At 38.9% G+C, this 15375-nt stretch overlaps 1 protein-coding gene across 1 annotated transcript in view; it reads right to left on the bottom strand.

The window, feature by feature from the left end:
* LOC126481199 (venom allergen 5-like) overlaps positions 1 to 15375 on the bottom strand; it is a 43364-nt gene that overhangs the window by 13999 nt on the left and 13990 nt on the right. Inside the window, exons 3-5 of the mRNA XM_050104795.1 lie at positions 12906 to 13070; positions 8190 to 8271; positions 355 to 493 (exon numbers count right to left, since the gene is read on the bottom strand). Coding sequence (XP_049960752.1) covers positions 355 to 493; positions 8190 to 8271; positions 12906 to 13070 — 386 coding nt within the window. The remainder of the gene's footprint in view (positions 1 to 354; positions 494 to 8189; positions 8272 to 12905; positions 13071 to 15375) is intronic.

Genomic DNA, 15375 nt, shown 5'->3' on the forward strand with positions numbered 1-15375 from the left:
GTTTTGAGCTTCACTAAACTCATGGTTCAGAGTACAAATTGAGCTTGACAACTTTCCTGGATTGTCATAGCTCAGTCACTGCAAAAAGTGAATGTGATAAACATTTAGAATTAGATATTTAGATATCCTTGATAGAAACAACAATTCAAAATGAATATGAAACATAAGGTTAAGAGATTCCATGTATGTTAATGAGGCAAAAAGTAGACATAACTTTGAAGAAAAAGGAATAGAATTATGCTAATCAGGATATGAATCCATGCTGCTGTTACTCTTCTGACCTCAGTGTGTAAATGATCTTCTAGGAAATACATATATCAAACATGCCTTATCAGTGTGGATTAACACACTTACTCATAATTGTTGACATTATTTTTGTTGAAGTCGTTAACTTCATTATACCAAGACTGCACAGTATTATTCCACTGAGCTCCTTGTAGTGGTCCTGTAGTCCAAGACTGATATGCATTTTGGCCTACAGCAAAAAATCGTGCTGAAACAATATAAAAGGTTATTATTACAGATGTCGTATGGTGCAACTGGGGCAAGAACATAAACAACAGACGAGCTACTATCTGACATGAGAAACAGGATTAACAACATAATTTTATTACTGCAGTTAGTGGAAAAACATAAAGACCATATTTTACTCAACAGTCAGTGTTTCTAATGTCCTTTACTTTATCATTTTTTAATGCATCTTGATTCATTCTCAGGTGTTTCAGCTGTCAGTTAACATTTTTGTTTGCTACTGCTAAACAGACTTGGTGTTCAAGCAATACAGCATGTTACTAACTTTATTATTGATTATTGTCTTCTCTTTCAGTTTTATTATGACTTAATTGGTATTTTAGAAACGTAAGTAACGAGCAAAATCTTGTGTTGCCCATTAAAAAAATTACAGATGACACTCTATGATGACAATGAGTTTATTCATTCACAGCTCTGCCCTGAACAAGGAAAAATCTTACCTTACAACATTGATAATTTAATGAACGTGTACCAACAGCCAGAGATGCAGACATTCTTTGAAAGTAACAGTGGTAGCATTTGACACATGGAAAAAAACATGTGTGTATGTGTTGGGGAGGGGATACAGGGAGGGGGAGGGGGAGTGGAGTGTGGATGAGTTCATGTGTGTGAGCGAGAGAGGAGGGATTGGGGGTAGGCAGTGCATGGAGAAATCTGTAGAAAGGCATTGATAGAAGACGGGACACATGCGATGCATACTCGACTAGCTGGATTTGTAACAAATGGAATTCAAGAAGGTAACAACTATAAAAGTCGAAAAGCCTAATTTACAGGATGTATTACTGTCTTCAATTAGAAAAAAATTGCCATTCAATTAAAATATTCTTCTAGTTAAAGGACTTCGTCATACAAAACAGTGCTGAGATGAAATAGTTGGCAGTTATGTGGAAAATGAAATTTTCTTGGTAATATTTTTGTACATGTAGCATCTGACATGAAAAAACTTGCAGGAATTTATCGTGCAATTGTATCTCAAAACTGTAGCTTTTCTTATAAAATTACCATTAAAAATGTTTTTGAGTTGAATGTTAATGCAATGTAGCTACTGGGTTGATATCAGCATTTTTTTAAATATTTGAATAATAAACAATCTGACAATGTTACTTTATTTTATCTTTGCTACATACTTTTTAATGAAAAATAGAACCATATACTATCAAGCAGGAAACTAGAAATTCCCAGACATTCAAAAACAAAGTACAAGGGTTTATTATAAGTCAAGCCTTCTACAATCTATAAAAAGGTTTGTAGTCTGAGAGCAAAAATTTGGTTAACACATATTCTAATACAGGCCTACACGTACTTAAATTTTCCTACATATAAACAGCTTACATAAAATCAGTAAAGTTATATAAATGCTGCCGGCCTGTGTGGCCGAGCGGTTCTAGGCGCTACAGTCTGGAACAGCGCGACCGCTACGGTCGCAGTTTCGAATCCTGCCTCGGGCATGGATGTGTGTGATGTCCTTAGGTTAGTTAGGTTTAAGTAGTTCTAAGTTCTAGGGGACTAATGACCTCAGATGTTAAGTCCCATAGTGCTGAGGGCCATTTGAACCATATAAATGCTTAGTATGACGATATGGATAAAACAGGAACTGAGTAGTGGACTGTAAGGACACCCATTGGTGTGTGCATGTGTTTCTCCGTCTACTAGTTCTTTGCAAGAAAGTAAGGACAAAGAACATATGCATTGCTTTTGTTTGCGGCAGCAGGCAGAAGACGTGCCTTGTTGGTGCTGTATATGTTTCATGTGCCGATCTGAGGTTCTATATTCGCATGTTTTACTGTACGCATCGCTTCTGAATAATCTTTAAATCTTTCATTGACTGTATCAATACCCCTTTGTATACTGATGTATAATGAAATTTCAAACACTTGCGAGTGCCGCAATATACCTGTACTGTTAATTGTAGGCTCAGACATAATTGCGCTCTCCTAAAAATTTGAGAACAGTAGTCCTTTACTCGTTCAAACCAATCTTCCTCTAATTTCATTGTATAATTACGTGAGAAATAGGGGTTTTGATAGTTTTCGAACACTTAAAAACTATATTTTCGAGAGTTACCGTTACAAGTGTTTTGGATACGTAACTTACTATGTAGCAAATCAACCTTTGTGGTTCACAGCTACTGTCAAAAAATACGTCACCCCTGAATTCCATCGTATGTCACCGCAAATAAACATATTTGAGAATTTTCGGAAGCTACCACTGTCCTTTGCATAGTATAAGAGTAATTTGTAGTAAATCGGCTTTTGTGATTTAGTTACTGTAGTAGATATTCTAACATAATATTGTATTACATCTAGTTTCCCCTTAAAGAGGAGTAGCCCCATATATTATCTACTTTTATTGTAAATTAACTCTGTTTTTGTGTTTGCTAACAAATATAATTAACTCTAAAATTTTAGAAAACTATTAATTTTTACCAAAGGTTTTTGTGTTGCCTTAATAGAAATCTCGTTTTGTGTATTTGATTCAACTTGCACAGGGAATTAGCAGCTTTTTAGCTCAATACATTAAAAGATAATCAGCAGGCTTAATTTAAAGTTATTTTTTTCACTGCCATGTAATACATCGCTGAGTTAGCATCTCATGGAATCGGACGTACCGGTACTGCCGGTGGTCTGCGTCTTCCCAACACAATATTCCGACGTCGTAACTCGGCGTCTTCGTCAGTTGTTTCCTGCGACTGGCCAATAAGCTGACCGTGTACCGTATTTATGTGTCTGGTGTTCCCTACGCCGTCCGTGCCCGCTGCGACCGTTTCTGGCGGTGCTATTTATCTCTAGGCGTTCCTTCTTCGTTCCGTTCTAGGTGCGCGGCCGCTTGGCGTGTTCCCAGCACTTTCGACATCCTGCAGACGTTTTTCATGCTGTTGGCGACCGCTCCGTCTTTCTATCATGCCCCTGTCACTCCTTGGCTTATAGATTCGGTGCGCCCCTACAAGGTGCGCTTCCTGCCGAATCAGGCTGCTTTGGGAATTGTATATTCTGTCCGTGCATGCCGCAGCAACCTCTTGTGGTGGTGGTCGCCGTCTGGAGTTCTGTACGGTGTCTGCTTCTAGGATGTATGGTGCCTGAGGTTTCAGGTGGCTGATGTTGTTTCCTCTCTTGTCCATGACCGCCACAATTGTCTCCCAAGGAGGTAGTAGCCGCCTGGCGCTCCATAAGAGATTCGATCCCTTTAATTACGTCCCTGGTTGTCTGAGGTTCGTTGCCAGAGAAGGGAACATTTTTCTGTTATTTCTTTAGCAATTCTAAAGTGGGATTCCACACCATACTGAGCTTATATCCTGCTTCCCAGTCGATGCGGTTCTCTGTCATCTTGATTTCAATAGATTCAATAATCACACTACCCCAAAATCTGGGGTCTGAGCCAGGATCCTTGTTTTATCATCATGCCTGGCGTGTTCAAATTCCAGACAATGTTCTGATACTGCTGATTTAGTGGCCTGTCGTAGCCTGATATGCCTTTGGTGCTTTTTACATCTTATTTCACCTCTTATGGTGGTCTGACCGATGCAAGACATACCACATTCACATGGTATATGGTAGATAGCAGGTTTTTAAACCCAGATCGACTTTTACCATTTCAAGGACTGCCCTGATCTTCTTTGGTTGGAAAAGACTGGGTGAGTCCTTGACCATCTGAACTCGAAACACCCCAACATTAAGTCCCATTCCTAGATGTCCTGGTGAAAAGGAAGACAGGCGGCACATTAAGCCACAGTGTGTATAGGAAACCAACACACACTGACAAATATCTAGAGGCTTAAAGTAGCTGTCATCTGACGCAGAAAAATGGGGTACTGAGAACACTTGTACACTGAGCCAAGACACTGTCCAAGTCTGACAGCTTGAAAGCAGGATCCTGAAAAAACACAAAATTAACTAATGTAGGATGTACTCTAAGAAAGAAGAGGGTGAGCCTACAAGGACAATGAGTGAGATGCTGCATGTTCTCCATAGGACTCAAAGCACTCTGGCCAAGAGTCAGTGCCTGGGAGGGACTGATTTACAGGTAATCAAAGGAGACCTACCAGTGAATGTGTTGATTTTTCAAAGAAAATTCTGTTGATGCTGGGAATGCTTTTAACCATTCCAATCACCAGACCAGACTGAATCTTTCCAGCTGTTCTGTAACAAGCAGGAAAGGGATTAACTAGATTCCTGTGTAGACAGTTTAGGGTCAGCCTAATAGAAAGAATTACTTGTAATGCCGGAGAACAGTGAGAGTTTTTATGATTCTGAAGCCAGGGAGAATTGGTCATATCGTGGCTTAGGATATGAGACCAATCATCTGTCCTTCTTTCTTCTAACAACATTAGAAAAACTGGTTCATGTTCACATTAGGGAAAAGGTGTTAGTTGAAGTTCTTCTACATTTAAGGGAACACATACAATCAGCTATACAAATTATGTGATACAGCACTTTACTGACTTGCTTGGCAGTTGGAGAAAACTACACTTTCTGGAAATTGCTCTCTTCATCTTGCTCGATTTCAAGGAGAATTTTGGCAATAAAACCTGAGAATACTAGGTTAGAGCTGCAGAATAACATGGTACCGATACCACCATATGCAGGTAGGTGAAGATCATGCTGAGCAGAAGAAAGATAGAAGCCACCATCATGAGTGAGAAAATGGTGATCAACACCATCATAGGGAGTGTGCAAGATGAGATTTAGTCCCCACTACTGTTGAATCTAGTAATGCTTTTTCAAACTACGTTGGTAGTGTTAGAACAATAGCACAATGTGCAGTGAACAATGTGCAAAGCTGGTGCAGGAAGCAAGATTTAAGGGTCAGTCCCAAGAAAACTGTTGTAGTACCATTTACAAGGTTCAGATGGCTCTGAGCACTAAGGGATTTAACATCCGTCCCCTAGACTTAGAACTACGTATACCAACTAACCTAAGGACATCATACACATCCATGCCCAAGATGGGATTCGAACCTACGACCGTAGCAGCAGCGCGGTTCCAGACTGAAGTGCCTAGAGCTGCTCGTCCACAGCAGCCAGCCATTTACAAGGAAGCATATCCAGTACACAGACTGGACTATCAGGCTTCTTGACAAAATTCTACCAGTAGAAGGAGTAGTGAAATATGTAGACATAGCCATGGATTGAAACTATCATAGACCCCTCACATAAGGAATATATGTTCCTAGGTAAAAGGTACTCTTATGAGCCCTAGAAGGGTCATAAAACCTGGGGCAAAAACCCATGAGTGGTGGATACACACCTCTGTAATAAGAGCTATTGTAATTTGTGGGGCTACAATATGGTGGAATAAAGTAGAGCAGAAGGTGGCTACTAAGGGGCTCTGCAAGGTGCTAGACTGACCAGCTTAGCCATAACAAGAGGAATTGGCAGCATGCCCACTGCTGAGGTGGAGACCATGCTGGACACACTTTAATATTTTTTGTGGGGTCTGAAATTTAAAAACCTCTCTCACACCGGCCTGATTTAGCTTCACTGATCAGGATAGTAAAAAACATGCGTATATTAAGGGAATTTTCATTCACAAAGCAGGCTTATCACATTCACACAGTTCAGTACTGTTCTATCCTGATTAAACTGAGCTTAACTTAAATTCCATAAAGCAGTGAAGCAATTTCGAAGTCTCGGTGCGACGAAAATCGTCCGTCGATCTCTTGAAAACATTTGTAATAATTATTAACTTTCGGTGATCACATGGGGACGACCGGAGATCTGCTGGTAAGACCGTGTTAGCCCATTTATTGAAAGTGATAAACTGGATATCTTGAGCGTACAAAATGGAGGTTCGTCCAGTGTAAATCAGACGTTCCCCACTGATCACGTGCAACACAGCGTAATAAGCAGACACTGTCAATAATAATCAGTTAAATAATACGCGAACACACTTACTTTAGTTTAGTTCATGTATTAAATTCCTTCTCATACAGAATCTCATCAAGATGGCGACTAGCTCAACAATACATACATATACATCTTCCTTCTTTCACGGCTAATCGACAAGATCTGAATCCTTCTTTTCATAAGAGAAAACATATATAGCAGAGAAGCTATTCCATGGAGTAAATGTACGCTCCAAGGAATAATAGGGCTTGAAACTACTTTGCATTGATAATCATCGTATGTTAAAGTTTAGAAATCGGTAAGATAAGAAGAGATATTTCGAGATATGTACTGAGTTATACGATTTATAAAAATTTCTGAAAATATCGCGGAGAGACCGCTGCAAGAGACATTACAACACCCTCATTACACCTTTGGGTTACAATGGAGAAAGTAGCAGTGGCATACAGAATAGAAACTGGAAATAACTGGATACCTTTAGGATGTCCAGTATCCCACGCCAATATAGTGCATGTGATAGATATAGGTTGTTGTGGAAATGTCAGCTGATCGCACAATACTTTCCACCTTCTTCAGTAAACCTCCAGGGTAACAGTTGGAAGTGGAGAGCAGGGGAAGAACAAACCACAACATCACTGAGGAGACGTAGGATGGTTTACTGATGGGTCAACAACAGACGTAGGTAGCGAGGCTGTGGTGTGTGCGGAACAAACTCGACTCGACTATAAAGAGCACTTTCTGTGGGGAAGCTGACCACAGTATTCCAGGGGAGGATACCTCCTATCAGAGAGTGCTTAGAGGAGAGTTTGCGTAGGTGCTGCGAGGATCATAGCATCTATATTTATTCAGACAGTCAAGCAGCACTGAAACCTTTATCAGCCCCTGCAACAAGATAAAAGACTGTAGGAGAATGCCATGATGTCCTTGTGAAACTATGGGATAGCAACAAGGTAAACCTGCCATGGGACCGTGGTCACTTGATAACTAGCAAGAATGAACAAGATAACAGGCTGACCAGGACAGGTGTGAAGACTCCATTTATTGGACCAAAACCTGTCCTAACCATCACTAAGACAATGCTAAAATCAAAACTACATAGCTGGTTTAGTAGGCAGTATGTAGAATATTGGGCTAAGATCCAAAAACAAAAACATGGCAAACTTATAATGCCAAGACCATCTTTCCAGAGAAGTTCTGTAACCCTGAAGAGGACACAGATTAAAATCATGTTATTATTAATGACTGGCCATGGGAACTTTAAGAAACACCTTCACACAATGGGTATAAAGAATGAAGCCCCTAAGCATAGACTAAGTGGTGAGAGGGATGAAGCCACGGCACACCTAATCTTCTAGTGCAAAGCATTGGGGGTAAAAGACACAGAATATTAGGGTTATTAAGTTTTGAAGAAATCTTGTCTAATAAGGAACTAGGAAAGAGTCTGTACTACTCTTTAATGTTACTAGTTGGCTTTATTACAATCACTGTGAGTGCAACTGCTCAATAAATTAAGTTTCGATGCAGGAAATAGTGGGCTAAGACCTCTGTTATTTTTGTCTCTTGTGCCAATCTGCTCCTGGCGCATAACACATTTCTTTGTAGACCATGATTTTGGTATTTGTTAAACAAATATAGGGTTTGTGTTTTAATTTAATACCATAACTAGACTTATATTCCAAACCAGACATATATTGCATACAACGTTGATGAACATACTGCACAAATCATGTATGTGTGTCGTCATACTTGAGACCAATAATAATAAATAAAATTAAATATACAGCCTTCCAGTGCCTGAGCTTATATTTATACTTACACACACGTCTGCATGTATCATGACCAGAAGTACACTGATCAGCCCACCGCTGAGCAACAGTTGCCAGTTCAGTGTCCCATACCTGAAAGTAAGGTTTTCAATTACAGTATACTGTTAACTATTGTTGCCAAACTCTGCATGTATATAGTCTATAATATGCTTGTTAGGAACATTGTGAAGCTACAGCCATGATATACAGGGTGAGTCACTAACTATTGACACCTAGAATATCTCCGAAAGTATGACAGTAGCTGAAAAGTTTGTGTGACAAATGTTGCAAGGGACAATGGGGGCCATAATATGACGTTGGTTTTTTTTTTGTTTCTAGGTGGGGTTGCATCAGAGATATGAAGGTCAACTTTGTTTTTTTTAAAAAAAAATGGGACACTATAGTTTCATACTTACTTTCTGATAGCGGCTATCGAGACGAATCCAATGATGTGTAACAGTAAGGTCTCTGAACGTCAATGAAGGTCAGAAAGCTGGCATGAACGTTCATTTACAGAAGGTGTTCAAAGTGATGATCATAGGTATCAATGAAGTGCTACAATCTTCTTATCATGGATTGAGTGGTATTCCTTATCACTTCAGCACTTATCGAAGCACATGTCTGACAGTTCTCTCTCGTATATCGTGCAAATAGTAAGTATTCGCAGAATATTGCGTACCCATCTAACATGCTATTCACATGTGAACACCATTTGACAGTTTCACAAAATAACACAAATAGGAACAGTAAGACTAGAATCGTCGAATCAAGCGGATGTGAATGATGTATTCCTTCGAAGAACAAGTCGATATGCTTCTCATTTATGGAGAATGCCAATGAAATTTAGTGAGACCTAGAGACTTATACGCTGAAAGGTATCCTGAGCGTGCTCACCCTACACGTCGTATATTTAAATATGGGTATGATAAATTGAGAACAACTGGATCTTTTATGCATTGGAAACATATCTGGCAAAGCAGTTATTAACGAGAAACGGAAATTGGTACTCCTGCCACTGTGCTTTGAGATCGTTGTGTTAGTTCATGCCAGATCACAAGGGAATCTGCCATGAGCCAGACTAGTGTTGCTCGTGTTCCGCATCGCCATAAATATCATCCTTACCATTTCAATCTCCACCAAGAATTAACTGGTACGTATTGTATGTGTCACATTGAATTTTGTTGATGGGCTCAACCTCATATTCGGAGGGATGACACATTTATGAATTTTATTTTATTTATTGATGAGGCTACATTCACAAAACACGGAAATGTTAATTTGCATAACATGCATTATTGGGTAACTGAAAATCTATGCTGGCTGTGGCAAGCTGAACATCAAAACCCATGGTTAGTGAATGTACGGTGTGGGATTCTGGAGGACAGAATTATAGGCCCCTATTTCATCAAAGGAAATCTTAATGGTAGGAAGTACACCACATTCCTGCAAGAAACATTAGGTCTGTTATTGGAAGAAATACCTTTAAGAACAGGGAACAGAATGAAGTGTCAACATGATGGGTGTCCAGCACATTTTTCGCTGATGGCTAGAAACGAGTTGCAGAGGCAATTACCAAATCATTGGATTAGACGCAGAGATGTGTCATGGGCGGATCATTCACCAAACTTGACGCCTCTGAATTTTTCTTGTGGGGATTCGTAAAAGACATTGTTTATAAAGACGTTCCAACTACAACTAATGATATGTGAGAGAGAATTGTCAGAGCATGTGCTTCGATAAGTGCTGATGTGATAAGGAATACCACTTAATCCATGATAAGAAGATTGCAAAACTGCGTTGATACCAATGGTCATCACTTCAAACACCTTCTGTAAATGGACATTCATGCCACCTTTGTGACCTTCGTTGACCTTCATAGACATTACTGTTACACATCATTGGATTCATCTCAATAGCTGCTATCAAAAAATATGTACCAAACTATAGCATCCCATCTAGCCACAAAAAACCAACGTCATATTATGGACCCCATTGTTCCATGCAACCTTTGTCCCACAAACTTTTCAGCTCCTATTATACTTTCGGAATTATTCTTGGTGGCAATAGTTAGTGACTCGCTCTGTATAAGATAGCACATAACCACTTAATATGTCCACACCCTAAGCAATAAAACAGATAAATTCTCCGATTCTAGAATATACAAAATACATGTAAAAGTTGCTCAAGCTACTACAAAGGCAAACTGGTAGGAATTTTCAAATTAGATGCAGTGAACTTATCAACTGCTACACATATAACCAATTTACAAAATCAGCAATAGCAACATACATAAAAACCACTGGACACCCTTTTGGATGCATATAAGAGTATTGTAAGGTGCTCCACCACTTCCACAAACCTCACACAATGAATTTAATGGAGGAGCTCAAAACTTTTGTATACCACAAAAAGCAAGGAGAAAAAATTCTCAATGACAAACTAGATAATGAATCAGTTAATTTCTTCAAATGTTTCTCCTGCATATGATACCTGTAAAATTTTCATAAATATGTACACTGCATCATTAGAGAAAAAAAGTAATCCATAATTTAGTAGTCAGTAGTAGCAAAAATACATTTAATAATTTACAACCCTACATATGTACACAATGCAATCCAATAACATTGTAACAACTTTGACTGTGTACAAACTCTTTGTGAAGCCATAGTGTCATAATATCTTTGTAACATGTTTTGTTAACAAACAGTGTAAGTGATGATTTGTGTGCATGCAATATTCTATATAGTGGAGGAGGCATAATACCTGTAAGTAGTCAAGCAAAAGTGCCATTTCCATCATTAGCGTTTAAAAACACTCACTGATTCATTTTGTCCAATTTCCTATTCGCAGTCTAATTTCAAAAAGGTACAAGAGAGTTAGAAAATCACACATGGAAACATCACGATACATATTCATGTAAACAAATGCACAAGTTCCCTTTAAAATGAGAATAAATTCTTGAAATGCACTGCGCTAAGTGTCAAAAAATATTTAAATCATAAAGATGAACTAATGTAACCAATGCGCAAATGAAAACATACCCACTCAGCGGTTTTGAAAAAGTGTAGATAGCTGCTAGTAAAGGCAGACAAATAATATACCATGTGATACCATGAGTGGAGGAACACATATGAGGTGTCAAAGTGTAACTTATCTAGTGTTTTTACTTCAGAAAAATTCGAGAGTGAATTTTTTTTTTTTTTTTTTGCAGAAAGGAGGAAACTTTAGCAGAGAAAACTATGAGGAAACTTGAAGCAGAAGCTGTAGCTCAGAACTGCAGTGAGACCACAGTCAGACAGCAGGTGATGTCAGCTCCTGTGTCATGAGACCACGAATGCCAAAATCAAGTCAAAATCCACCATATCAGCCACATCTGGTCGTCACCCATAATTGATCAGAACCTCTCAACAGTAGCAAGACTTCTGTGACACCATTCTAGGTGTCAATGCCCTGGGGACAGCCTTTGAGAAGCCGGTCTGGCCTGATTGACTTCCACTCCATCGATACACACTGACGATTACACCAGACCCTGATTATTGACCTGTTCCAGATGGTTCACGGTAGCTCACAAATACAGCCCTTCCAAGAATTCAGCACTGAGAATGAGCATTTAAATCCTGGTATACCTCAGTGTCGTTTTTGACACTGCAGGCCCATGCAAGGCACCTGCTGTTTGTCAGCCAGGATTCTTTGCTGTAACCTCTGCCACCACTGGGACTCAAACGATGGATGTATGCCTAGTTCAGGTAGTAGACACTGCCTTAGCCACCAGACCCTGCTGTTCAGCAATCCAGAGTTTGACTCCGGGCAATGCCATTGCCTTGCCAATGTGATTGTGCGACCTTCTTCATTAGAGAAGTTCTGTTGGCCACCTATAACCACAGCATGGCTGCATTCTGCCGTCTCAATTCGCCTCACACACTAGAGATGCCAGTGCAGTGCTCTGCCTTCAGAACAATGCATGCACACCACTTGCCATATACCAATGCCTGCAGCTATGAGGTCGGAATATTATGAAGACACTCTCGGCAGCACAAGACAGCAGTACTGAACCAGTAAGCAACTAGTAAGGAGTTGTTGTATCTTCACCAGGACTCACCTCTGCTGCTATCCACAACCCTCATCTTGAGCAAAGAACTCAGCCCCCACCCATCCTAACTTTCTCACTTTTACACCTCCATCCATGTCTAGTTCTACCACTTGTCAAGAAATTACTTTAAAGACCTGTCATCTCTGCTCCATGTATTTTCGTTTCAGCAGCCCTCCTTTTATTCAGTATTGTGTTATATCTCAGAATACTTGTGACATGTGTGAGCCATGTCTACATGGAAGCTATGAAAATAATGTTCTTTCAGACATCATTATTTTTATGGTGCCCATCAAAAAATAAATGCCACATTATATTAATTAACTGTATCTTAATTAAGTGAGTTCAGTTCACTGATTATACCGTGAAATATAAAGATTATTGCTTGGAAAATCCTTCAAAGTTAACATCAGTAAACAAATAAGAGAAACATGCAGGAATTGTCAGATTTCTCCACAGCAGAAAACAGTGTTCATAAAATTTTAAGGGATTAAGATACAGGAAGGTACTGTAAAATGAAATGGTTCTCAGCTTGTTTATCAGTAACATTTTTGATATTGTTGTTGCTTTATTATTTTTACGATAGCATCTTTCCTGGGAGTTAGACAGTACAGCCTGTATACTGCTTCAGTATATTCACCAGCTTAAGCATGTTGGATGCAGCAGGCTGAGGTCCAGGAGCTCCCTGTGTCTCTCGTCCAGATGCCACGTAGTTCCTGTGTGTGTTGTGTTCTTTCAGTATGGTTTGCTGGGCTGCATCATCCACCCCCCTGGCCATCACCTGGGAGCAGGCACTGCCTATTCCCTGGAAACGGCATGTAAACAATTGATGAAAATTATTCTGCTTAATAAAGATGTTAAATTGGATCTTTGCTGCAAATAGATGAATTATTTCGATTTAAAAGCAACAGTACTTCATGCATTGTGGAACTGAAAAAGGTATAGATATACTCATTATTTCATACAGTGATTAAATTTTTCAGTTCCTTTTATGAAGGAGAACCCAACGAGCAATGACCCAAGATAAACTCTCACAAAGAGAAGCAGCCATTAGCAACAGTCAGTAATTGTTGACTTTTAAATGCAATAACAGTTGGCCATTCAGATGTAAAACCTAACCAAACCAAAGGTTTTTCTGACTATGGTGGTCAACTGTTAACAATAAGATGAGGGTGCTTATAATTAAATAACAAATTAACCTCTGGAAGAAACACATTTCAATTTCCACAGGAGAGGGTAAAATTTGTTAATTGCACACTATGTTTTCCAGCTTACAAATGTTGTTCAGTGTGACAACCAACTGCATCCATAACAGCCAGGAACTGCTCTAGAGACTGCTCCACTATTGCCCAAAACGTCACAGGTGCGATGTTGGCTACCTCCCACATGTGTTAGTGTTGTGTTGATGAAACATGTCCTTCAGGAAACCCATAGCCAGAAATCAAATGGGTTCAAATCCAGTGAACTTGGTAGCCATGCAGTTTGGAATGATTGGTCATTGATTTGGTTTTCTCCAAATGTGTCATGGAGCACCAAGTGACCTCATGATGCAGTGTGTGGTGGAGTTCCACCATGCATCAAAACAGTTGAGTCCAAAGAAACTTCCTCTCACAGAGCGTGTATCGCATGTTGGTGAATCAGACCACTGTAACGTGTGCCATTCGTGCTGCATGTCCTTGGTCCTTGGGGTCCAAATTCCTCCTACACCACTGTACCAGTACTGGGACTTTACAGTAAGTCATGGCACAATGCAAATCCTGCAGTGCTCAGTCTGAAAACCATTCATATAAAACTGGGCACCCATATGGTAAACAGTTTTCCATCTATACTGGCTCAAGCACAAAGTTTAATTATAAAGACCCTGAATATTGGCCAGATGGGTACAGATCATAGAATAATCATAAACAATGATTCAGCTACAGTATTTAGAAAAAAATTATTGGTGGAAAGCTATGGAAAAATGTGTAAAGCAGACAATGTAGATGAAAAATTTAACACTTTTTTAAATATATTCCTGAAGAACTTTGAGTCTTATTCTCTCTTAGAAGAAGCAAGGCTCAAATCAAACGGAAGCAAATAAGGGATGGATAGCTCCTGGGACTAAACTATCTTCTCCTAATAAGAGAGAACTCTACCTAATTCAGAGGAGAAACTGAGGTCAAGAGATGGAACTTTGTTATCACCAGTATTGTAAAATCATCAAGTATATTTTTAAAAAGTGAATCACATGCACTATGCTAAGAAAATCGAACAATCCAAAATAAGCCAAAAACAATTTGGAACATTATTAGACAAGAAACAAATGAATATAGTGATCCAAATAAAACCGAGCCCCCATAAAACAGCTTTGGTAGAAATGGTGAGACTTGCAAATAATTGGCCATAAATTCAATGATTACTTTCTCACAATGGCAGCAAACATTACACCACCAATAAAGAGCCAAAAACAGATGGGTTATAATTTACTTGTGCAGAAACTAGGTAGACCACCAACAGACATTAATTTCAAAAATATATCACCAAAGTAGATAATGAAATTCATCAGGTCACTAAAAACTAGTAACCTACCGGCTATGATTGTGTTTTCAGTAGAATATTAAAAAAATATCCTGACTTTATATGATTGTCATAATGCTACCTTCATTATCAATCAATGGCTCATGACATATTTCATGACAGACTTAAAAATGCTTTAGTAATACATATCCGCAGAACTATAAATAAATAATTTAATGAATAAAATAAACTAATTATGTGAACTTTTGTAATAATTAACTATCAATGAACTCCTATATATGAGTATATCATTTTTGCTTACATGGGCTAAGGTGAAGGTGGTAAAAACAACAAAAGTGCTGCAAATTTCTTCAGTAGTTGAACATAGACAGTCCAATAATTTGTTGAAACCACAAGCAATAATAAAAAAATTTCATTTTCATTTTATACCGATTTCTGTTATGGGTATTCACAAAAGTTGCTAGAAATCCTTGCAGCAAAATGCAAAGTCCCACAAAATAACAGCACAAATCCTAATTGTGGCTCGGTTAGTCAAAATTCAACTGAAATTGATTTTGTGTTACTACAACAGACAACTTTAAGATGCAATTGCA

This window comes from Schistocerca serialis, chromosome 5 (assembly GCF_023864345.2).
Source record: "Schistocerca serialis cubense isolate TAMUIC-IGC-003099 chromosome 5, iqSchSeri2.2, whole genome shotgun sequence".
Taxonomy (NCBI): Eukaryota; Metazoa; Arthropoda; class Insecta; order Orthoptera; family Acrididae; genus Schistocerca; species Schistocerca serialis.